General features: G+C 45.2%; 1 protein-coding gene across 1 annotated transcript in view; it reads right to left on the reverse strand.

The window, feature by feature from the left end:
• Positions 1-3,366: 3,366 nt before the first annotated feature.
• The window catches only part of doc2a (double C2-like domains, alpha), a 64,188-nt gene continuing 43,413 nt past the window's right edge, over positions 3,367-24,141 (reverse strand). Inside the window, exon 6 of the mRNA XM_041238710.1 lies at positions 3,367-3,655. Coding sequence (XP_041094644.1) covers positions 3,367-3,655 — 289 coding nt within the window. The remainder of the gene's footprint in view (positions 3,656-24,141) is intronic.

Below are 24,141 nucleotides of genomic sequence, written 5' to 3' on the forward strand. Positions count from 1 at the left end.
AATCAGAATCTGTACTGGGACATAAGAATATAAGAACATAAGAAAGTTTTCAAGGAGGAGGCCATTCGGCCCATCTTGCTCGTTTGGTTGTTAGTAGCTTATTGATCCCAGAATCTCATCAAGCAGCTTCTTGAAGGATCCCAGGGTGTCAGCTTCAACAACATTACTGGGGAGTTGATTCCAGACCCTCACAATTCTCTGTGTAAAAAAGTGCCTCCTATTTTCTGTTCTGAATGCCCCTTTGTCTAAACTCCATTTGTGACCCCTGGTCCTTGTTTCTTTTTTTCAGGCTGAAAAAGTCCCTTGGGTCGACACTGTCAATACCTTTTAGAATTTTGAATGCTTGAATTAGGTCGCCACGTAGTCTTCTTTCTTCAAGACTGAACAGATTCAATTCTTTTAGCCTGTCTGTATATGACATGCCTTTTAAACCCGGAATAATTCTGGTCGCTCTTCTTTGCACTCTTTCTAGAGCAGCAATATCTTTTTTATAGCGAGGTGACCAGAACTGCACACAATATTCAAGATGAGGTCTTACTAATGCATTGTACAGTTTTAACATTACTTCCCTTGATTTCAATTCAACACTTTTCACAATGTATCCGAGCATCTTGTTAGCCTTTTTTATAGCTTCCCCACATTGTCTAGATGAAGACATTTCTGAGTCAACAAAAACTCCTAGGTCTTTTTCATAGATTCCTTCTCCAATTTCAGTATCTCCCATATGATATTTATAATGTACATTTTTATTTCCTGCGTGCAGTACCTTACACTTTTCTCTATTAAATGTCATTTGCCATGTGTCTGCCCAGTTCTGAATCTTGTCTAGATCATTTTGAATGACCTTTGCTGCTGCAACAGTGTTTGCCACTCCTCCTACTTTTGTGTCGTCTGCAAATTTAACAAGTTTGCTTACTATACCAGAATCTAAATCATTAATGTAGATTAGGAATAGCAGAGGACCTAATACTGATCCCTGTGGTACACCGCTGGTTACCACACTCCATTCTGAGGTTTCTCCTCTAATCAGTACTTTCTGTTTTCTACATGTTAACCACTCCCTAATCCATGTACATGTGTTTCCTTGAATCCCAACTGCGTTCAGTTTGAGAATTAATCTTTTGTGCGGGACTTTGTCAAAAGCTTTCTGGAAATCTAAATAAACCATGTCATATGCTTTGCAATTATCCATTATCGATGTTGCATCCTCAAAAAAATCAAGCAAGTTAGTTAGACATGATCTCCCTTTCCTAAAACCATGCTGACTGTCTCCCAGGACCCTGTTACCATATAGGTAATTTTCCATTTTGGATCTTATTATAGTTTCCATAAGTTTGCATATAATAGAAGTCAGGCTTACTGGTCTGCAGTTACCTGGTTCAGTTTTGTTTCCCCTTTTTGTGGATCGGTATTACGTTTGCAATTTTCCAGTCTGTCGGTACCACCCCTGTGGTTTAAACCAGGATCTTTTTTCAAGTTTCTTCACTGGCTTATGACTCCTGGCATGGTCTGTATGTGGTTCTACTTCTCAAACCACCACAGCTTGCTCTCTTACTCAGTCTGCCCCTTCCTCCACCCATTTCCCGGCTAAAACTCCTTCTCCTTCTGTCTTTTTTGCTCCCTCACACTCAAAAGATGGTTGCACAATCCTCTTTACAGATGGCTGCCAGGTCTGCAATAATTTCAACCACAGTGCATGCTCTTTTTCTTCTTGTAATTACTGTAGTAACTGTGGTGAAGCTAATTTCCTCCCAAAAACCAAAAGAAAATGTTTCTAATGTATTAATTTTAAAATTCCTATCCACCCCAATCAATATTGAAGCTCTCAAATCAGAACTGCGCAATCATCCTGACCACAGTTTGTTTCCTGTCTCTCACGGTCTATCCAATGTTTTTTTTTTTTTTTTTTTTTACCAGACACTTCGCTTTTTCTCTCTCCTCCCTACTGCAACAACTTCCTTAATGCCACGTCTGATCCTGCTTCTGTAACTGCCCTTTTGCAAAAGGAAATAGACAATCAGTTCATGATCCGTCCTTTCAATACTCCCCCCCTGCCCCCATCGCATTAATTCCATTGGCATAGCAACAAGAAAATATTGAGGCAAAAAAAGATTCATCATAGATCTCTCCACTCCTTACAATTCCTCCACTCCCAGCATAAACAGTTTAATTTCCCATGATTTTTCCATCCAGTATGCAACAATCGACCATGCTATTTCTCTCATAAAAATAGTAGGCCTTAACGCGTGGCTCGCAAAAGCCGACATATCAAATGCTTTTAAAATAATGCCTATAGATCCTGTGTTAACGCATCTCTTTGGAGTTCAGTGGTGTAATAAATTCTCGCTTTACCTTTGGTTGTAGAAGTAGTCCAAAAATCTTCAACACCATTTCAGAAGTGCTCTGCTGGATCCTCCTCATATTCCATTCCTGCTCCAGTTTTTAGATGATTTCCTTGTAATTGATTTTCCATAAACCCCACCCACACAACATATCCATTCTCAAAATCTGTTTTTCTAAGTTAGGGATCCCATTAGCTGAGGCCCCTCTGCATGAATTGAATTTCTGAGTATCAGCATTGATTCATTTTCCTTTAAAGCCTCGCTCCCCCAGGAAGAAATATGTCCTCATGCCTCTCCTCGGACACCTCAGCTACACAATGAGAATCATCCTGCAACATCGTTCTTTCATTTCCTACCTATTCCAACTCGCTTCCTCTGTCAGCTTCCTTTCAGACATTATTTCTCTGGATGTTTCTGTTCAGAAGAATTAAGCCTCTGGAAACTTCTCCTAAGCGAGTGGAACAGAATAACCTTCTTTATGATAAAAGTAGGTTTTCACCCAAAGTTTTACAACTTTTCACAGATGCCTTTCTTTCTCACAATTTTGGAGGCATTTTAAGGGGAAATGGTCTGCTGCCCCCTGGCCAAAAGAGTTTGATTCCATCCACATCTCCGACCAGTCAAACAGAAGTGCATCCGTTTGTAAACAAATATTTGTGTAAGGCCAGAGTTACCCTTTATTTGTTTGTTGCAATTAAGTTTTATCTTTTAAATAAATGTTTAGCTTACTTTATCTACTTGATTTTTGATATCTGGGTCAAAAATTACATCTAATTGTAAAACACTGACACTGCAGCACAGTATTGATACAGGTTCTCTTCACCTCACTTACTCATTACTCACTCCTGTTGTTCCAGACCAGAAGCTCGCTCTATTCAAACTTTTTCATTATTTGTCTCTCAAGGGTTTCTTACGATTATTGTATTCTTTGCTTATTTGCACGAGTTATACACATGTATATGTATCGCCATATATTAATAGGAGCAAAACAGTTAAATATTCTACATGTGAAGTACGAAGTGATTCACTCCCTGCCGACTCCCAGCACTACACCCCTGCTAATCAAATACTTAAACTTGAACTTGAGTGAGAGAGAAAGAGTGAGAGAATGAGCAACAGAAAGAGTGAGAAAAAGAGGGGGAGTAGCACAGTCTGTGGAGTGATAGTCAATAGGAGAGGTCCTTACAGGAGGCAGGTGTTCCAGGCAGATGCTGAATCTTTTGATTTGATTGGCCTTCAGCCTCCGCAAGGCGATGCGTGATTCACCAATGAACTCATTGTGGGACAGCTTGTCTTCGTCACATACAGAGACCCTGTAGACAGTGCGGAGACAAGGGGTACAAAATAATACATATATATATATATATATATGTATATATAATATATATATATGATCTCATAGTTGAATTATATATAGTAAAATATATATGGGCTATATAATAATGAGAAAAATAATATATCATGCAATATATATATATATATATATATATATACATATGTGTGTGTATTATCTCACGTGTAAAATCACCCCATGGGGTCACTTGATATATATAATATATATTATATATATATCTAGTTATATATCTTGTTTTGAAAAAAATTTAAATTAAAAATAGCAAAAAAAGTCTACCGTTCCCCAATTTGTCATGCATGAAATATTGAATTTCCCCAAGCAACATCGGGTATTTAGCTAGTTTAAATATAAAAGGAAACTGTGAATGTTTATTTTGTTTGCATGCATTTTTTATTTTAAAACAACTAACATTTTTATTAAATTAATTTCCTATTGAATACAAATGGGCTGGGCAAGAATATTTAAAACTTTGTTAAAATAACTTTAAGGATGCAGTTCAAAATCACAAAAGTCAGGAAATAGGACAAGAAACCTTGATTTGATTTAATTAGATATGATGTCATACATGACATCAGTAATGACATCAGCAATGACTAATCACATGACAAACGCTCCACCAAGGCTGCCCAGAAGGTCATTACCTGAGTATGTTTACCGGTATAGAGAATATTGTGCCGTCAGTTATTTTTAGGAACTCATATGACAATAACAAGACAAAGAAGCAGAGTTTGGTCCTCATTCTCCATGGCACTGTTCTAGAAAAAAATGTACTGAGTGAGCTACACATTCAAAAGCATTTGGGAACCCTATGGTCTTGGATATGTGGCAGTGCCATATTGCATAGTGGCAAGTGTGCCAACTTTTGCATTAGAAGTAACAGCAGTAATTATGCAACACCGATATCACGTCTATAGACAATAATATGAAGAGTGACCTGACTGACAGTGAATGCAATGAAAGGGTTCTTGTTTTGTCTATAACTGTGTCTTAGTTATGTCAGCATTCATGTTAAATTGAATTACAAAAGCAAAAGACATACTCCTCTAGACGATTAGATTTGACCTGTGACCTAAGCAAAGACGTCTTTATATTGTCTTTTTTTTAACAAATACTATTATCCAGGTATTATAAAAAATAAAATATGTACTTCAGTGAGTTACGGGTTCTGTAACTCTGTGAACTAAATGTCTTCTAGTTTATGATGACATCACAGAAACTCTGCAGAGGTTATGATTTTGGTAATGTCCTTCTGGGCAGTCTTGGTGGAGTGTTTGTCATGTGATTAGTCATTGCTGATGTCATTACTGATGTCATGTATGATGTCATATCTAATCAAATCAAATCAAAGTTTATTTATATAGGGTCCTTCATACAGGTGTATCTCAAAGCACTTTACAGGACAAAACTAGTCAAATTTATAAAAACAAACATGTTAGATGAAAACAGTTGAAGAAATTTATAACGTAAACAAAAATATATAATGCAGATAAAATAGAAACAGATACAACAACAAAAACTGAAACAGATATATACATATTATAAAAATGCCAGCTCAAACCAATATGTTTTTAGTCTGGTTTTAAAAACAGATAGAGTCTCAGTTTCCCTCACATGTGTTGGTAGCTCTATAACAAAAAACCCTTCCGCCACATTTACACACTTAATTTTAGGGATCATCAGCAGTCCCGAATTCAGGGATCTAAGGTTACGATTGTGGAGTTCTCCTAAATAGGTAGGTGCCGAGTTATTTAGGGACTGTAAGTTAATAGCAGTATTTTAAAATCAACTCTAAAATTTACAGGTGATATGTTCCCATTTTGAACCAGTTGCAAATGAGACAAAAACATTTTGTGGATACCAGAAAATAACGCATTGCAATAATCAATTCTGGAGGATACAAAGGCATGTACTAGCCTTTCAGCATCAGATGTAGAGATTACAGGTCTAAGATTTGCAATATTTCTCAAATGATATAAAGACGATTTTTTAATCTTTTTTTTTATATGTTTCTCAAATAAAAGAGTAGGATTGAAGAGCACACCTCAATTTCTCATTTCTAGTGCAGGTTCAGAAGATAGTCTGCTGAAATCCAGGCTAAATGATTCAGTCTTATCTAGCTGGTTTGATGAACCCACTAAGAAAACCTCTGTTTTTTCTGCATTCAACACTAAGAAATTTTGATACATTCAGCCGTTAATGTCAGTAAAACAAGATACTATATTGGTCCCAAAAGAGGCACCACCAGGTTTTAGAGACAAATACAGCTGGTTGTCATCGGCATAAAAATGGAGCCCTATGGAACACCACAAACTAATTCAGACAATTCAAAGTTTTCAGTCCCAATTAAAAGAAACTGAGATCTATCAGAAAGATAAGACTTGAACCAGCATAAAACAACTCCAGATAAACCCACACAATTTTGCAGCTGATTGATTAATATAGAGTGATCCACATTATCAAAAGCACTTATATCTAATAGAATTAAAACTGATAAATAGTCAGTGCCAATTAATAGATCATTTAATATTCTAACAAGCGCTGTCTCAGTACTATGTGCATGGCGAAAACCAGACTGACATTTTTCATAGATGTTGTTTTGTGTCAAAAATTAATGCAGTTGATTTGCAACTGCCCTTTCTATTATCTTTGCAAGAAAAGGTCGGTTTGAAATAAGGCCTATAATTATTTAGAATTGTTGGATCCAAGATATGTTTCTTGATCATTAGTTTCATGACAGCGACCTTAAGAGCCGATGGAACTAGCCGAGAAGAAAGTGAACCTATAATATTATAAAATTAAGAATATAGGTATTAAGACAACAACATATTCTTTCAATAATTTAGTTGGAATAGGATTAAGAATCTAGGTAGTAGGTTTAATATGCATGACTATAAGGTCACCAGAGAGAAGGAATAAAAAATAACCAGAATAGGTCTAGTAGGTTCTACTGGGGTTAAGTCTTTCATTAACAAATATATCTGTGAAATTTGATTTTTGATGTTTATAATTTTACCATGGAAATAGTCAATGAAGTCATTGCAAGAGACAGCAGCAGAAGGATTACATGGAGGGTTAACTAGTTTATTCAAAATAGAAAAGAGATATCTAGGATTATCCTTGTTAGTTTCAATTTTGAGTCATATGTTGATTTGGCTCTTACCAAAGCCTCTCTACACTTTACTTGATGGTCCTTCCATATAAGATAATGTACATGTCGCTTAGTACCTCTCCATTTATGTTCAAATTTTCCACGATCCCATTTAAGTTTCTGAGTGGTGTCTAAACCACGGAGAGTATTTTTTTTGCAAAACATTTCGAACCTTAGCTGGAGCAATAGTATCAAGGGTACTAGATAGAAAGATATTATAATTATCATCAAGCTCATCCATAGTTTCAGAGTGCAAAGGTAAAGAGCCAAGTGCCTCTGAAAACTTTAAAGTAGCTGAAGGGTTAAGTTCCCAAATTGTAAAAGTGTATTTCACTTTATTTATAAGTACTGGCACACTGATCTAAAAAATCACAGCTAAATGATCTGAAATAGTAAGATCAGTAATTATAAAGTCCATAGCGTTTATGCTGTGAGAAATTACTAAATCTAATGTGTGTCCATGATTATGAGTAGGACCTGTAATATGCTGGATATAGTCTAAAGAATCAAGTAAATTCAAAAAATGTGTTGATACTTGTCTGATTCGATATCTACATGAATGTTAGAATTCTTCTGTTGGGTGATTTTATCATAGTTGGAAGATAGGAAAGACAGAAAATCACCAAATTCAGATAAAAATTAAGTATGTGGCTTTGGTGCACGATATAATAATAATAATAATAATAATAATAATAATAATAATAATAATAATAATACACTATTTCGAGAGCGCCTTTCATACTAAGAGGTTCAAGGCACATCACACAGACTTACAAAAAGCTAATTACAAAAAATATTGTAAAAAGAATAAGACAATAAAAGACAATGTAATATAAAAAGATAGGTAAAATAATATATACACTGAGTGTACAAAACTTTATGAACGCCTTCCTAATATTGAGTTGCACCCCCTTTTGCCCTCAGAACAGCCTCAATTCGTCAGGGCATGGAATCTACAAGGTGTTGAAAGTGTTCCACAGGGATGCTGGCCCATGTTGACTCCAATGCTTCCCACAGTTGTGTCAAGTGGGCTGGTAGTGGATCTCTACTCCGAATAGCTCGTTCCATCTCATCCCACAGATGCTCAATTGGATTGAGATCTGGTGACTGGGCAGGTCACTGCAGTAAGATGAATTCACTGTCATGTTCGTGGAACCATTCCTGGATAATCCTAGCCTTGTGGAATGGGGCATTATTCTGCTGAAAAAATCCATTAGCAGATGGATACACTGCTGCCATGAAGGGATGCACCTGATTGGCAATGATGTTCAGATAGCCTGTGGCATTCAAACGTTGCTCCACTTTTATCAAGGGGCCCAATGTGTGCCATAAAACACACCCCACACCATCACACCACCACCACCAGCCTGCAATGTTGACATGTGGCATGATGGATGCATGTACTCTGTGGTTTTGTCCATACCCTAGTCCTCCCATCAGCGTCAAACAGCAGGAATCAGGATTCATCAGACCAGGCAATGTTTTTCCAATCCTCCAGTGTCCAGTGTTTTCGTTCCTTAGCTCACTGCAACCGCAGTTTCTTGTGTTTTGCTGAAAGATGTGGAACTCTGTTAGGTCGTCAGCTGCCGTACCCCATTGTGTCAAGGTACAATGAGTTGTGCATTCTTTTATGGGTCTTTCGGCACCAATGTCTGTTGCTCTGCACAATTCGTGTCAGCCTCCTTTGGCCTCTTTTATCAATGAGCCATTTTTGACCACTGGCCTGCCATTGGCTGGATGTCCTTTGGGTGGTGGATCATCATTGAAACACACAGGAAACTGTTGAGCGTGAAAAATCTGCGTTGCAGTTCTTGACACACTCACACTGGCGTGCCTGGCACCTACTACCATACCCTGTTCAAAGGCAATTAAATGTTTTGTCTTGGCCATTTACCCTCTGAATGGCACACATACACAATCCATGTTTCAATTGCGTCAAGGCTTAAAAATCCTTCTTTAACCTGTCTCCCCTTCATCTACACTGATTGAAGTGGACTTAACAGGTTACATCAATAAGGGTTCATAGCTTTCACCTGGATTCACCTCGTCAGTCTATTTCATGGAAAGAGCAGGTGTTCCTAATGTTTTGTACACTCAGTATATATATATATATATATATATATATATATATATATATATATATATATATATATATATATATATATATATACACACACAGTATATACAGTGCCTATAGAAAGTCTACACACCCTTGAACTTTTTTCACATTTTGTTGTGCCAGTGCCTCAGAGTTTCATGCATTTAAATGACCCCCCTGAGTTAATACTTGGTGGAAGCACCTTTGGCAGCAATTACAGCTGTGAGTCTATTGGGATAGGGCTCTACCAACTTTTTACACCTAGATTTGACAATATTTGACCATTCTTCTTTACAAAACTGTTCAAGCTTTGTCAAGTTCCTTGGGGAGCGTTGATAGACAGCAATCTTCAAGTCATGACACAAATTTTTGATTGGATTTAGGCCGGGGCTCTGACTGGGCCACTCAAACATTTACCTTTTTGTTCCTTAGCCACTCCAGTGTAGCTTTGGTTGTGTGTTTTGAGTAGTTGTCATGCTGAAAGGTGAACTTCTGTCCCAGTTTCAGCATTCTTGCAGAGGGCAGCAGGTTTTCCTCAAGGACTTCTCTGTACTTTGCTCCATTCATTTTCCTTTCTATCCTGACAAGTGCCCCAGTCCCTGCCGATGAGAAATATCCCCATAACATGATGCTGCCGCCCCCATGCTTCACAGTAGGGGTGGTGTTCTTTGGGTGATGCGCTGTGTTGGGTTTGCGCCAAACATAACGCTTTGCATTTAGGCCAAAAACTTCAATTTTAGTTTCATCAGACCATACAACATTTTGCCACATGGCTACAGAACCTCCTGATTGTTTTTTTTACCTACTTCAAATGGGATTCAAGGTGGGCTTTCTTGATTAATGGCTTCCTTCTTGCCACCCTACTATACAGGCCAGATTTGTGGAGTGCTTGGGATATTGTTGCACATGCACACTTTGACCAGTCTTGGCCATAAAAGTCTGCAGCTTTGCAAAGTTGCCATTGGCCTCTTGGTAGCCTCTCTGATCAGTCTCCTTCTTGTGCAGTCATCCAGTTTGTAGGGATGGCCTGATTTAGGCAGGGTCTTGGTGGTGCCATACACCTTCCACTTCTTAATAATCGTCTTGACCATGCTCCAAGGGATATTCAAGGCCTTTGATTTTTTTTTATACCCATCCCTTGATCTGTGCCTTTCAACAACTTTGTCCCGGAGTTGGCTGGTTGAGTCTTTACTTTGAAATGCACTACCCAGCATGGGGAACCTACAGGAACTGTTGAATTCATCCTGAAATCATGTCAATCACTACAATTTAACACAGGTGGAGGCCACTTAACTTAATGTGTGATTTTGAAGGTGATTGGTTACATCTGAGCTAATTTAGGCTTGCTATTACAAAGGGGGAGTGGACACTTATCCAACCAAGGTATTTCTGTTTTTATTTTTAATTAATTTTCTACAAATGTCTAGAATATTTAGTTCACTTGGAAGTTGTGGGGTAGGATGTGTAGATAAATGAAAAATATATAGTTTAATTTGAAGCTATAAGACAACAAGAGGTGAACATTTTTAAAGGGGGTGTAGACTTTTTATAGGCACAGTATATATTGTAATGCATGTAGCAGGACAGGGAGACCTGCAATATAAAACTTTTGTTGTATGGCAGTGTGACAGAAATACAATGAGTTCTGGTGATAAATCTCCCTCCAGACCTGTGAGGGTGCTAAAGAATGGGAGGAGAAGTATCTGGAAGGGCTGGCCTGACAGTTCGTTTCCGGGTCAGGGAAGTGGGTCAGCCTGGAAAGAAGCGAGACTCTGTTGTAAGACCATATTGACCTGAAAGGTAAACGAGGGGCAGCTGCAAGTAATAAGGCAGCTGCAACCGTTTACCTAGATGTCTTGCGGGATTACATATAGGGGCCAGGGTAACGCTGATCTTTTCCTTTGTTTGGGTTAAATGGTGGGAGAGAGAAGGACTGAGAGAGGAGCTGTCAGAGTGAATTAAATACATGTTGTGTGTTATTGTGTCTGTTCGTATAATTGTCTATTTTTGTGTTCACTACTAGACAGTTAAGCACACCTCCAGAGCTGTCGTCAGGGTCAGCACGATCCAGAGCACCACTGCACACCACACAACCTGTGTCTGCACCGAGCACCTGCACGTCTGCACTCACCCAGGACTGGTGACCGCGTCTTTTGTTTTTGTTCGGGACTGTGCCCTGTTTTGTTATCTCCGTGCTTTACACATTGTTGTGTATTGCCAGGGATTTATTATTTGATGGTACCAGACCTGGAATATAAATAAACACGAATTCACGGAAGTATCATTGTCTGCCTATCACTCCTGCACCGCATCACCACTACACCTGTTCCCTTTACCAGCCACTTTGCCACACGTGGTGTCAGATCCGGGATGGACAGCAACGCACTGGCGGAGCTGCTGTAGGCGCTGGAGAGCAGACGAGATGCAGAGGAGAGAAGGAGGGAGGAGGACTATACGGCGCTCATTGAACGGGTAGGGCTGGTCGTTGCTGCAGTGACGACCACTACTGCAACATCACGAATGTGGCCCCCGAAGGCACGGGTGATGAAAATGTCGGTGGAGGATGGCCCGGAGGTATATTTAGTGGCATTTGAGCTGCTAGCTACCGCAGCGGGATGGTCGCGGGAGTTCTGGGCAAGTCAAGTGGGACCCTGCCTGATTGAAGAGGCTCAGGCAGCTTACCAAGCCATGAGCGACCATCACGCCACTGACTATGATCTGGTCAAGCAGGCTATCCTCCGCGGCCTCAACATCACCGCGGAGACCCACCAGACGCGGTTCCGCGAGTACCGGAGAGCCACGGAGACACGCCCCAGGGTGGTCGCAGAGCGGTTGTGCGACCACATGGTCCATTGGCTGACCCCTGACAAGAATACCTCTCAACAAATGGGGGAAGCCATTGTGGTGGAACAATTCTGCCATGTGGTCGGCGCCGAAACCCAGGCCTGGATACGACTCCACAACCCGGACACCCTGGAGGAGGCGGTCCGACTGGCTGAAGATTATGAGGACTCCCTGACATCAGCCCGGGTCGGGATACTGTTGGTCCCTGCCCTTCGCAGTAGCCAACCTCTCCCTCCCTCCCTCTCCTCCAACACCACCACCACCACCATCCTCGTTCCATGGACCAAGACCACCGAGACGGCCAATGCCATTGGGCCCCCTTGCCCCCCCCCCCATGGAGACTGAGATTCGCCCCTAGCTGGGGTAGAGGTGTTGCCCCTGCCCCGTTGCCCTACCAGCAGCGGGACAGATATTTGACCTATGCTCCCTCTGTCCCCTCTCTCTGTTTCAGATGCAAAATAAAACACAGTACAACAAACTATAACTCAAAGGTGCCGTGAAAACCTTTGGCCTTGCAGCAGCCCCGAGCTATCTCCCGCAGATGTTTTTAACCTGACGGACACTCAGTCGAGACCTGCCCACCTGCTGATTGAGGACCAGCACAGCCAATCACTTGCTGCCCTTCCCCTCAACCAAGCAAAGCAGGCAACAAGTCTCAATCGAGCGCCCATCTGTAAACAATAATTCAATTACACAAATCAACTCCCAAAACAACACAAAATAAACTCATTCCCACATATAAATCACACCAACACTAATTTACCACTGTGCAGGGCAATCACCCTGCCACAGGCAGGGACAGAGTTAAAGCCTTCCTGCCAAGGTAATTGCTTTTTTTAATATAATTGTTTTGTTAAATTATTAATTATCACCTGCACCTGTTGAAAATTAGAGCCAGTCCGCTCTAGGCTGCTGCTGCTGCTGAGTGAAGCGCTCGATGGAAAGTCAAGCAGGTCTATTTAAAACCTACGTTTGGTTTTATAAAAATCTGTATTAGTGTTTTGTTTTGGTGTTATATGTCAGGTAAACAGCTTTCTTGCGCGTTAGACAGGGACCTGCATGTGTGCTGTGAGTGCTCAATGAGAGCTTGGTTTTTGGTTATCTGTTTGTGTTTTGAATAAAAATGAGCAGAAGCACTAAAATCAAAGTTTCATCTCTGGGTCACGTTTTTAAAGGGACACAAACAAAAAGCTACGGCCAGCTTGATCACTATATATATATATATATATATATATATATATATTATACTATATAGATAGATATATATATATAATATATATATATATATATATATATAGTTTATCCGGTTTAAATTATACAAATAGGTCTTAAGCCTTGATTGGGTGAAAGTCTAACATGATTAGGCATAGAATTCTACAGTTAAGGAGCCCAAACAGGAAGCAAAAGCGTCACGAAGGTTCAAAAGAACCAGAATGGAAATTGAATTTGAATCTGCACTCATCAATAAATCATTTATTCTCTAACCAGGACAGTCTCTGCACTGCAATTAGAACAAAACCCAGATTGAAAGAATATTATTTATTGTTGAATATTTCAAGAATGTAGTTTGAACTCAACAAAATATTAAGTTGTTTAAGTACTAGTTTTTCAAGTACCTTTGTTAAAAACTGAAGGTTTGAAATGGGTCTAAAGTTACTCAGAAGTGAGCTATCTAAGTTTGTTTATTTAAAGAAGGGGCTTAACCAGGACATTTTCAAAAGAGGACAGAACTATTTCAATTTCCAGTGAACTATTTATAATCATAAGAATATCATTGCACAGGAAACTAAACATATCCTTCAGAAATCTAATTTGGATCCAAAGTACTAGTTGCAGATTTTATCTGCATTACAGTCATGTTTAATTCCTCGGCAGTAATCAAAGCAAAGCATTCCAGCACTGTTTCCTCCAATCTTTCTGGGATACTTAAACGAGGACCATAAACTGAAATTTGATCCCTAATGGACTTTAGTTTATTTTGAAAGTAATTAAGAAATGCTTCACACTTAGTTGAAGACACTTCAATGTTATTAATAGGTGGTAAGAAGGGTTTACCAGTTTATATATTGTTAAAAAGAGCACCCTATTTTCCTCAATAACATTAGAGAAATAAGCATGTCTTATAGACCTTATAGCATTATAATACCTCAATAAATAATCTTCCATAATATCATAATAAATATGTAATTTTGTTGCCCTCCATTTAAGCTCCATCTTCCGACACTCTCTTTTCATTTGATGGATAGTACTGTTAATCCAAGGAGCTTTACGTTTAGAAGAGACTAATCTAGTCTTAACTGGAGCAACAGTATGAAAAGTAGTTGTGCACAGATATTATATCTGTCAACTAACTCGACAGGGACTGCGAAGGAGCTGCTGGCATTGAAGTTATAATTTCAGAGAACCTTTTTACCGTTGAGGGATTAATTACACGACTTTTAATTACAGTCCCACACTTATCAGGTACAGATAGAGAAAATTCAAATAAAATACAAAAGTGATCAGAGATAGTAAAGTCAATTATGGACAAAATATGAAAACCTAAACCCTGAGTAATGACAAGATCTAAAGTGTGCAAATAGTTATGAGTGGGCCTGACACATGCTGGGTGAAATCAAGAGAGTCTAGGATCCTTAGAAAGTCACAAGCCTTTGAATCATCTTCATTATCAATGTGTAAATTAAACTCTACTAGAATAATAATCCTATCATAACTAGTAGATAATATAGACAACTATTCCTCAAATTCTGATAGAAAAAGCTGACAAGGTTTTGGTGGTCGATAAATGCTTACAATAAGAATTGGTGGGTGGCTAGTTAATATTAAAGCTAGATATTCAAATAAACAAAATTCATCAGCATTTATTTGTTTACAGTTATATGCATTATGAAAAATACTAGCTAGACCACCCCCTCTCCTTACCAAACAAGCCTTCTGAACAAAAGTATCATCTGAAGGAGAGGCTTCAATCAAGGCGATATTCTCATCCACATGAACTCAAGTCTCAGTTAGAAATAAAAATCCAAGTTCATGCTGTGTAATAAAATTGTTAATTAAAAAGGTTTTGCTAGATAGGCGCGAACATTAAGTAAAGAAAAGTGATAGCTTACCATCTCGACTATCAGAGGTGTAGTTGTAAAGATAGGGACCTTAATAAGATTATTAACATTAATTCTTGGGAGTGAGCTATGTTGCCTATGGCAGAAATGCCTGGGTTGTGGTTTGATAATCCTAATAGGATTGATGGAAGGCAGCTCAGAAGCAACTGCAAAAGAACAACGTTTCTGTCCAGATAGATATTTAGGTGCAGGAAAAAATCCAGCGTTAGAGACATGTAGTCAACAATTAGGACAAAAGTTAATGAGGAAATGTTCCATGTTCTTCACAAGTATGTGAGAGCCTATCCTGCAAGGATGTAATCCATCCTTCCTACAAACCCTTGGTCTCTCCCAGAAGGTGTCCCAATTGTCAATAAAACCAATGCTCTCCACAGTGCACCAAGCTTTTAACCAGTTATTTAATTAAAACAATCTGCTAAAAGTTTCAGATCCTCTACCCATAACAGGTAAGAGGCCTGAAATGATAGTTCTCTTGTCATGCTCTTTTAACTTTGCAACTAGTATTTTAAAATCTTGAGGATCTCAGACTCTCTCAACCTCATATCATTGGTGCTGCAATGTAAAACTGCTGTAGAGGCCTGTTTGTATTGCTTTAACAAATGATATTCTTGAAAGGTAACATCTTTGACTGGCCCCTGGAAAACATTTCACATTTATTTTCTTTGTATCAGCACATTTTACAATAGACTCCCCTATTACAGAACTTCTTCCTGTTGCATAAGAGCATCATATCTGTTCCTGATGTCAAGATTAGGGACACGAGGAGCAGTCTTTAGCTTAGATCCCCTTCTCACAGTAACCCAATCTTGATTATCACAGCTTGGAGAAAGAGAAGTCTTATGCTCCAACATCTCTGCAGGAGCCAAGGGTTGAGCCCCGGCATCATGGATAGAAACAGAGGGGCCAGGAACACCCACCATCTCAATCTGACTTAAAGAAACACACCCTACCAGTCTAGAAGTATTGAAGCTGTCCTCTATGAATTTCTCTGACTTTAAAATGTCCCTTAATATAGCTATTTGTTCTTCTAAAGCAACTACTTTAGCTAGAAGTTCCTGGTTTGAATTGAATCGACATGGCTAATCACAGTGAGCATCTTACACAAACTTCATTGCATTTCCTTCTTAGCATCATTATAAGAAGACATCTCAAGCAAAAATAAATACAATAAATAACACCTTCAAGAATAGATAAAAATAACAAACAATTAGAAAGCACAGCACATAATAGCAGTTAAAAGTCTCAGCCTTACTTTTCGAGGAATAAAAGAGTCACTGAGTACTTGTAGAGAGAGAAGACCTTAGTCCTTTCAGGGAAAACAGCTTCCAAGTAGTAAAATTACAGTTTAGACAGAAAGCAACCAAGCAGTTGTAGAGCTGGGGAATCTGCTACTGCTGCTGCTGCTGCTGTATCGGAACTGGGCCTCAGGTGTGGTGCAGCTCCCTGCTGCTGTATCGGAGCTGGGCCTCGGGTGTGGTGCAGCTCCCTGCTGCTGTATCGGAGCTGGGTCTCGGGTGTGGTGCAGCTCACTGCTGCTGTATCGGAGCTGTTCCTCGTGTGTGGTGCAGCTCAGTGCTGCTGTATCGGAGCTGGGCCTCAGGTGTGGTGCAGCTCACTGCTGCTGTATCGGAGCTGGGCCTCGGGTGTGGTGCAGCTCAGTGCTGCTGTATCGGAGCTGGGTCTCGGGAGTGGTGCAGCTCCCTGCTGCTGTATCGGAGCTGGTGCAGCTCAGTGCTGCTGTATCGGAGCTGTTCCTCGTGTGTGGTGCAGCTCAGTGCTGCTGTATCGGAGCTGTTCCTCGTGTGTGGTGCAGCTCAGTGCTGCTGTATCGGAGCTGTTGCAGCTCTCGTGTATGTGGTGCAGCTCAGTGCTGCTGTATCGGAGTCGTGCTGCTGTATCGGAGCTGTTTCTCGTGTGTGGTGCAGTTCAGTGCTGCTGTATCGGAGCTGTTTCTCGTGAGTGGTGCAGCTCAGTGCTGCTGTATCGGAGCTGGGTCTCGGGTGTGGTGCAGCTCAGTGCTGCTGTATCGGAGCTGGGTCTCGGGTGTGGTGCAGCTCCCTGCTGCTGTATCGGAGCTGTTTCTCGTGTGTGGTGCAGTGCAGTTCAGTGCTGCTGTATCGGAGCTGTTTCTCGTGTGTGGTGCAGTTCAGTGCTGCTGTATCGGAGCTGTGTCTCGTGTGTGGTGCAGCTCAGTGCTGCTGTATCGGAGCTGTTCCTCGTGTGTGGTGCAGCTCAGTGCTGCTGTATCGGAGCTGTTCCTCGTGTGTGGTGCAGCTCAGTGCTGCTGTATCGGAGCTGTTCCTCGTGTGTGGTGCAGCTCAGTGCTGCTGTATCGGAGCTGTTCCTCGTGTGTGGTGCAGCTCAGTGCTGCTGTATCGGAGCTGTTCCTCGTGTGTGGTGCAGCTCAGTGCTGCTGTATCGGAGCTGTTCCTCGTGTGTGGTGCAGCTCAGTGCTGCTGTATCGGAGCTGTTCCTCGTGTGTGGTGCAGCTCAGTGCTGCTGTATCGGAGCTGTTCCTCGTGTGTGGTGCAGCTCAGTGCTGCTGTATCGGAGCTGTTCCTCGTGTGTGGTGCAGCTCAGTGCTGCTGTATCGGAGCTGTTCCTCGTGTGTGGTGCAGCTCAGTGCTGCTGTATCGGAGCTGTTCCTCGTGTGTGGTGCAGCTCAGTGCTGCTGTATCGGAGCTGTTCCTCGTGTGTGGTGCAGCTCAGTGCTGCTGTATCGGAGCTGTTCCTCGTGTGTGGTGCAGCTCAGTGCTGCTGTATCGGAGCTGTTCCTCGTGTGTGGTGCAGCTCAGTGCTGCTGTATCGGAGCTGTTCCTCGTGTGTGGTGCAGCTCAGTGCTGCTGTATCGGAGCTGTTCCTCGTGTGTGGTGCAGCTCAGTGCTGCTGTATCGGAGCTGTTCCTCGTGTGTGGTGCAGTTCAGTGCTGCTGTATCGGAGCTGTTCCTCGTGTGTGGTGCAGCTCAGTGCTGCTGTATCGGAGCTGTTCCTCGTGTGTGGTGCAGCTCAGTGCTGCTGTATCGGAGCTGTTCCTCGTGTGTGGTGCAGCTCAGTGCTGCTGTATCGGAGCTGTTCCTCGTGTGTGGTGCAGCTCAGTGCTGCTGTATCGGAGCTGTTCCTCGTGTGTGGTGCAGCTCAGTGCTGCTGTATCGGAGCTGTTCCTCGTGTGTGGTGCAGCTCAGTGCTGCTGTATCGGAGCTGTTCCTCGTGTGTGGTGCAGCTCAGTGCTGCTGTATCGGAGCTGTTCCTCGTGTGTGGTGCAGCTCAGTGCTGCTGTATCGGAGCTGTTCCTCGTGTGTGGTGCAGCTCAGTGCTGCTGTATCGGAGCTGTTCCTCGTGTGTGGTGCAGCTCAGTGCTGCTGTATCGGAGCTGTTCCTCGTGTGTGGTGCAGCTCAGTGCTGCTGTATCGGAGCTGTTCCTCGTGTGTGGTGCAGCTCAGTGCTGCTGTATCGGAGCTGTTCCTCGTGTGTGGTGCAGCTCAGTGCTGCTGTATCGGAGCTGTTCCTCGTGTGTGGTGCAGCTCAGTGCTGCTGTATCGGAGCTGTTCCTCGTGTGTGGTGCAGCTCAGTGCTGCTGTATCGGAGCTGTTCCTCGTGTGTGGTGCAGCTCAGTGCTGCTGTATCGGAGCTGTTCCTCGTGTGTGGTGCAGCTCAGTGCTGCTGTATCGGAGCTGTTCCTCGTGTGTGGTGCAGCTCAGTGCTGCTGTATCGGAGCTGTTCCTCGTGTGTGGTGCAGCTCAGTGCTGCTGTATCGGAGCTGTTCCTCGTGTGTGGTGCAGTTCAGTGCTGCTGTATCGGAGCTGTTCCTCGTGTGTGGTGCAGCTCAGTGCTGCTGTATCGGAGCTGTTCCTCGTGTGTGGTGCAGCTCAGTGCTGCTGTATCGGAGCTGTTCCTCGTGTGTGGTGCAGCTCAGTGCTGCTGTATCGGAGCTGTTCCTCGTGTGTGGTGCAGCTCAGTGCTGCTGTATCGGAGCTGTTCCTCGTGTGTGGTGCAGCTCAGTGCTGCTGTATCGGAGCTGTTCCTCGTGTGTGGTGCAGCTCAGTGCTGCTGTATCGGAGCTGTTCCTCGTGTGTGGTGCAGCTCAGTGCTGCTGTATCGGAGCTGTTCCTCGTGTGTGGTGCAGCTCAGTGCTGCTGTATCGGAGCTGTTCCTCGTGTGTGGTGCAGCTCAGTGCTGCTGTATCGGAGCTGTTCCTCGTGTGTGGTGCAGCTCAGTGCTGCTGTATCGGAGCTGTTCCTCGTGTGTGGTGCAGCTCAGTGCTGCTGTATCGGAGCTGTTCCTCGTGTGTGGTGCAGCTCAGTGCTGCTGTATCGGAGCTGTTCCTCGTGTGTGGTGCAGCTCAGTGCTGCTGTATCGGAGCTGTTCCTCGTGTGTGGTGCAGCTCAGTGCTGCTGTATCGGAGCTGTTCCTCGTGTGTGGTGCAGCTCAGTGCTGCTGTATCGGAGCTGTTCCTCGTGTGTGGTGCAGTTCAGTGCTGCTGTATCGGAGCTGTTCCTCGTGTGTGGTGCAGCTCAGTGCTGCTGTATCGGAGCTGTTCCTCGTGTGTGGTGCAGCTCAGTGCTGCTGTATCGGAGCTGTTCCTCGTGTGTGGTGCAGCTCAGTGCTGCTGTATCGGAGCTGTTCCTCGTGTGTGGTGCAGCTCAGTGCTGCTGTATCGGAGCTGTTCCTCGTGTGTGGTGCAGCTCAGTGCTGCTGTATCGGAGCTGTTCCTCGTGTGTGGTGCAGCTCAGTGCTGCTGTATCGGAGCTGTTCCTCGTGTGTGGTGCAGCTCAGTGCTGCTGTATCGGAGCTGTTCCTCGTGTGTGGTGCAGCTCAGTGCTGCTGTATCGGAGCTGTTCCTCGTGTGTGGTGCAGCTCAGTGCTGCTGTATCGGAGCTGTTCCTCGTGTGTGGTGCAGCTCAGTGCTGCTGTATCGGAGCTGTTCCTCGTGTGTGGTGCAGCTCAGTGCTGCTGTATCGGAGCTGTTCCTCGTGTGTGGTGCAGCTCAGTGCTGCTGTATCGGAGCTGTTCCTCGTGTGTGGTGCAGCTCAGTGCTGCTGTATCGGAGCTGTTCCTCGTGTGTGGTGCAGCTCAGTGCTGCTGTATCGGAGCTGTTCCTCGTGTGTGTGGTGCAGCTCAGTGCTGCTGTATCGGAGCTGTTCCTCGTGTGTGGTGCAGCTCAGTGCTGCTGTATCGGAGCTGTTCCTCGTGTGTGGTGCAGCTCAGTGCTGCTGTATCGGAGCTGTTCCTCGTGTGTGGTGCAGCTCAGTGCTGCTGTATCGGAGCTGTTCCTCGTGTGTGGTGCAGCTCAGTGCTGCTGTATCGGAGCTGTTCCTCGTGTGTGGTGCAGTTCAGTGCTGCTGTATCGGAGCTGTTCCTCGTGTGTGGTGCAGTTCAGTGCTGCTGTATCGGAGCTGTTCCTCGTGTGTGGTGCAGTTCAGTGCTGCTGTATCGGAGCTGTTCCTCGTGTGTGGTGCAGCTCAGTGCTGCTGTATCGGAGCTGTTCCTCGTGTGTGGTGCAGCTCAGTGCTGCTGTATCGGAGCTGTTCCTCGTGTGTGGTGCAGCTCAGTGCTGCTGTATCGGAGCTGTTCCTCGTGTGTGGTGCAGCTCAGTGCTGCTGTATCGGAGCTGTTCCTCGTGTGTGGTGCAGCTCAGTGCTGCTGTATCGGAGCTGTTCCTCGTGTGTGGTGCAGCTCAGTGCTGCTGTATCGGAGCTGTTCCTCGTGTGTGGTGCAGCTCAGTGCTGCTGTATCGGAGCTGTTCCTCGTGTGTGGTGCAGCTCAGTGCTGCTGTATCGGAGCTGTTCCTCGTGTGTGGTGCAGCTCAGTGCTGCTGTATCGGAGCTGTTCCTCGTGTGTGGTGCAGCTCAGTGCTGCTGTATCGGAGCTGTTCCTCGTGTGTGGTGCAGCTCAGTGCTGCTGTATCGGAGCTGTTCCTCGTGTGTGGTGCAGCTCAGTGCTGCTGTATCGGAGCTGTTCCTCGTGTGTGGTGCAGCTCAGTGCTGCTGTATCGGAGCTGTTCCTCGTGTGTGGTGCAGCTCAGTGCTGCTGTATCGGAGCTGTTCCTCGTGTGTGGTGCAGCTCAGTGCTGCTGTATCGGAGCTGTTCCTCGTGTGTGGTGCAGCTCAGTGCTGCTGTATCGGAGCTGTTCCTCGTGTGTGGTGCAGCTCAGTGCTGCTGTATCGGAGCTGTTCCTCGTGTGTGGTGCAGCTCAGTGCTGCTGTATCGGAGCTGTTCCTCGTGTGTGGTGCAGCTCAGTGCTGCTGTATCGGAGCTGTTCCTCGTGTGTGGTGCAGCTCAGTGCTGCTGTATCGGAGCTGTTCCTCGTGTGTGGTGCAGCTCAGTGCTGCTGTATCGGAGCTGTTCCTCGTGTGTGGTGCAGCTCAGTGCTGCTGTATCGGAGCTGTTCCTCGTGTGTGGTGCAGCTCAGTGCTGCTGTATCGGAGCTGTTCCTCGTGTGTGGTGCAGCTCAGTGCTGCTGTATCGGAGCTGTTCCTCGTGTGTGGTGCAGCTCAGTGCTGCTGTATCGGAGCTGTTCCTCGTGTGTGGTGCAGCTCAGTGCTGCTGTATCGGAGCTGTTCCTCGTGTGTGGTGCAGCTCAGTGCTGCTGTATCGGAGCTGTTCCTCGTGTGTGGTGCAGCTCAGTGCTGCTGTATCGGAGCTGTTCCTCGTGTGTGGTGCAGCTCAGTGCTGCTGTATCGGAGCTGTTCCTCGTGTGTGGTGCAGCTCAGTGCTGCTGTATCGGAGCTGTTCCTCGTGTGTGGTGCAGCTCAGTGCTGCTGTATCGGAGCTGTTCCTCGTGTGTGGTGCAGCTCAGTGCTGCTGTATCGGAGCTGTTCCTCGTGTGTGGTGCAGCTCAGTGCTGCTGTATCGGAGCTGTTCCTCGTGTGTGGTGCAGCTCAGTGCTGCTGTATCGGAGCTGTTCCTCGTGTGTGGTGCAGCTCAGTGCTGCTGTATCGGAGCTGTTCCTCGTGTGTGGTGCAGCTCAGTGCTGCTGTATCGGAGCTGTTCCTCGTGTGTGGTGCAGCTCAGTGCTGCTGTATCGGAGCTGTTCCTCGTGTGTGGTGCAGCTCAGTGCTGCTGTATCGGAGCTGTTCCTCGTGTGTGGTGCAGCTCAGTGCTGCTGTATCGGAGCTGTTCCTCGTGTGTGGTGCAGCTCAGTGCTGCTGTATCGGAGCTGTTCCTCGTGTGTGGTGCAGCTCAGTGCTGCTGTATCGGAGCTGTTCCTCGTGTGTGGTGCAGCTCAGTGCTGCTGTATCGGAGCTGTTCCTCGTGTGTGGTGCAGCTCAGTGCTGCTGTATCGGAGCTGTTCCTCGTGTGTGGTGCAGCTCAGTGCTGCTGTATCGGAGCTGTTCCTCGTGTGTGGTGCAGCTCAGTGCTGCTGTATCGGAGCTGTTCCTCGTGTGTGGTGCAGCTCAGTGCTGCTGTATCGGAGCTGTTCCTCGTGTGTGGTGCAGCTCAGTGCTGCTGTATCGGAGCTGTTCCTCGTGTGTGGTGCAGCTCAGTGCTGCTGTATCGGAGCTGTTCCTCGTGTGTGGTGCAGCTCAGTGCTGCTGTATCGGAGCTGTTCCTCGTGTGTGGTGCAGCTCAGTGCTGCTGTATCGGAGCTGTTCCTCGTGTGTGGTGCAGCTCAGTGCTGCTGTATCGGAGCTGTTCCTCGTGTGTGGTGCAGCTCAGTGCTGCTGTATCGGAGCTGTTCCTCGTGTGTGGTGCAGTTCAGTGCTGCTGTATCGGAGCTGTTCCTCGTGTGTGGTGCAGCTCAGTGCTGCTGTATCGGAGCTGTTCCTCGTGTGTGGTGCAGCTCAGTGCTGCTGTATCGGAGCTGTTCCTCGTGTGTGGTGCAGCTCAGTGCTGCTGTATCGGAGCTGTTCCTCGTGTGTGGTGCAGCTCAGTGCTGCTGTATCGGAGCTGTTCCTCGTGTGTGGTGCAGCTCAGTGCTGCTGTATCGGAGCTGTTCCTCGTGTGTGGTGCAGCTCAGTGCTGCTGTATCGGAGCTGTTCCTCGTGTGTGGTGCAGCTCAGTGCTGCTGTATCGGAGCTGTTCCTCGTGTGTGGTGCAGCTCAGTGCTGCTGTATCGGAGCTGTTCCTCGTGTGTGGTGCAGCTCAGTGCTGCTGTATCGGAGCTGTTCCTCGTGTGTGGTGCAGCTCAGTGCTGCTGTATCGGAGCTGTTCCTCGTGTGTGGTGCAGCTCAGTGCTGCTGTATCGGAGCTGTTCCTCGTGTGTGGTGCAGCTCAGTGCTGCTGTATCGGAGCTGTTCCTCGTGTGTGGTGCAGCTCAGTGCTGCTGTATCGGAGCTGTTCCTCGTGTGTGGTGCAGCTCAGTGCTGCTGTATCGGAGCTGTTCCTCGTGTGTGGTGCAGCTCAGTGCTGCTGTATCGGAGCTGTTCCTCGTGTGTGGTGCAGCTCAGTGCTGCTGTATCGGAGCTGTTCCTCGTGTGTGGTGCAGCTCAGTGCTGCTGTATCGGAGCTGTTCCTCGTGTGTGGTGCAGCTCAGTGCTGCTGTATCGGAGCTGTTCCTCGTGTGTGGTGCAGCTCAGTGCTGCTGTATCGGAGCTGTTCCTCGTGTGTGGTGCAGCTCAGTGCTGCTGTATCGGAGCTGTTCCTCGTGTGTGGTGCAGCTCAGTGCTGCTGTATCGGAGCTGTTCCTCGTGTGTGGTGCAGCTCAGTGCTGCTGTATCGGAGCTGTTCCTCGTGTGTGGTGCAGCTCAGTGCTGCTGTATCGGAGCTGTTCCTCGTGTGTGGTGCAGCTCAGTGCTGCTGTATCGGAGCTGTTCCTCGTGTGTGGTGCAGCTCAGTGCTGCTGTATCGGAGCTGTTCCTCGTGTGTGGTGCAGCTCAGTGCTGCTGTATCGGAGCTGTTCCTCGTGTGTGGTGCAGCTCAGTGCTGCTGTATCGGAGCTGTTCCTCGTGTGTGGTGCAGCTCAGTGCTGCTGTATCGGAGCTGTTCCTCGTGTGTGGTGCAGCTCAGTGCTGCTGTATCGGAGCTGTTCCTCGTGTGTGGTGCAGCTCAGTGCTGCTGTATCGGAGCTGTTCCTCGTGTGTGGTGCAGCTCAGTGCTGCTGTATCGGAGCTGTTCCTCGTGTGTGGTGCAGCTCAGTGCTGCTGTATCGGAGCTGTTCCTCGTGTGTGGTGCAGCTCAGTGCTGCTGTATCGGAGCTGTTCCTCGTGTGTGGTGCAGCTCAGTGCTGCTGTATCGGAGCTGTTCCTCGTGTGTGGTGCAGCTCAGTGCTGCTGTATCGGAGCTGTTCCTCGTGTGTG

This window comes from Polyodon spathula, chromosome 50 (genome assembly GCF_017654505.1).
Source record: "Polyodon spathula isolate WHYD16114869_AA chromosome 50, ASM1765450v1, whole genome shotgun sequence".
Taxonomy (NCBI): domain Eukaryota; kingdom Metazoa; phylum Chordata; class Actinopteri; order Acipenseriformes; family Polyodontidae; genus Polyodon; species Polyodon spathula.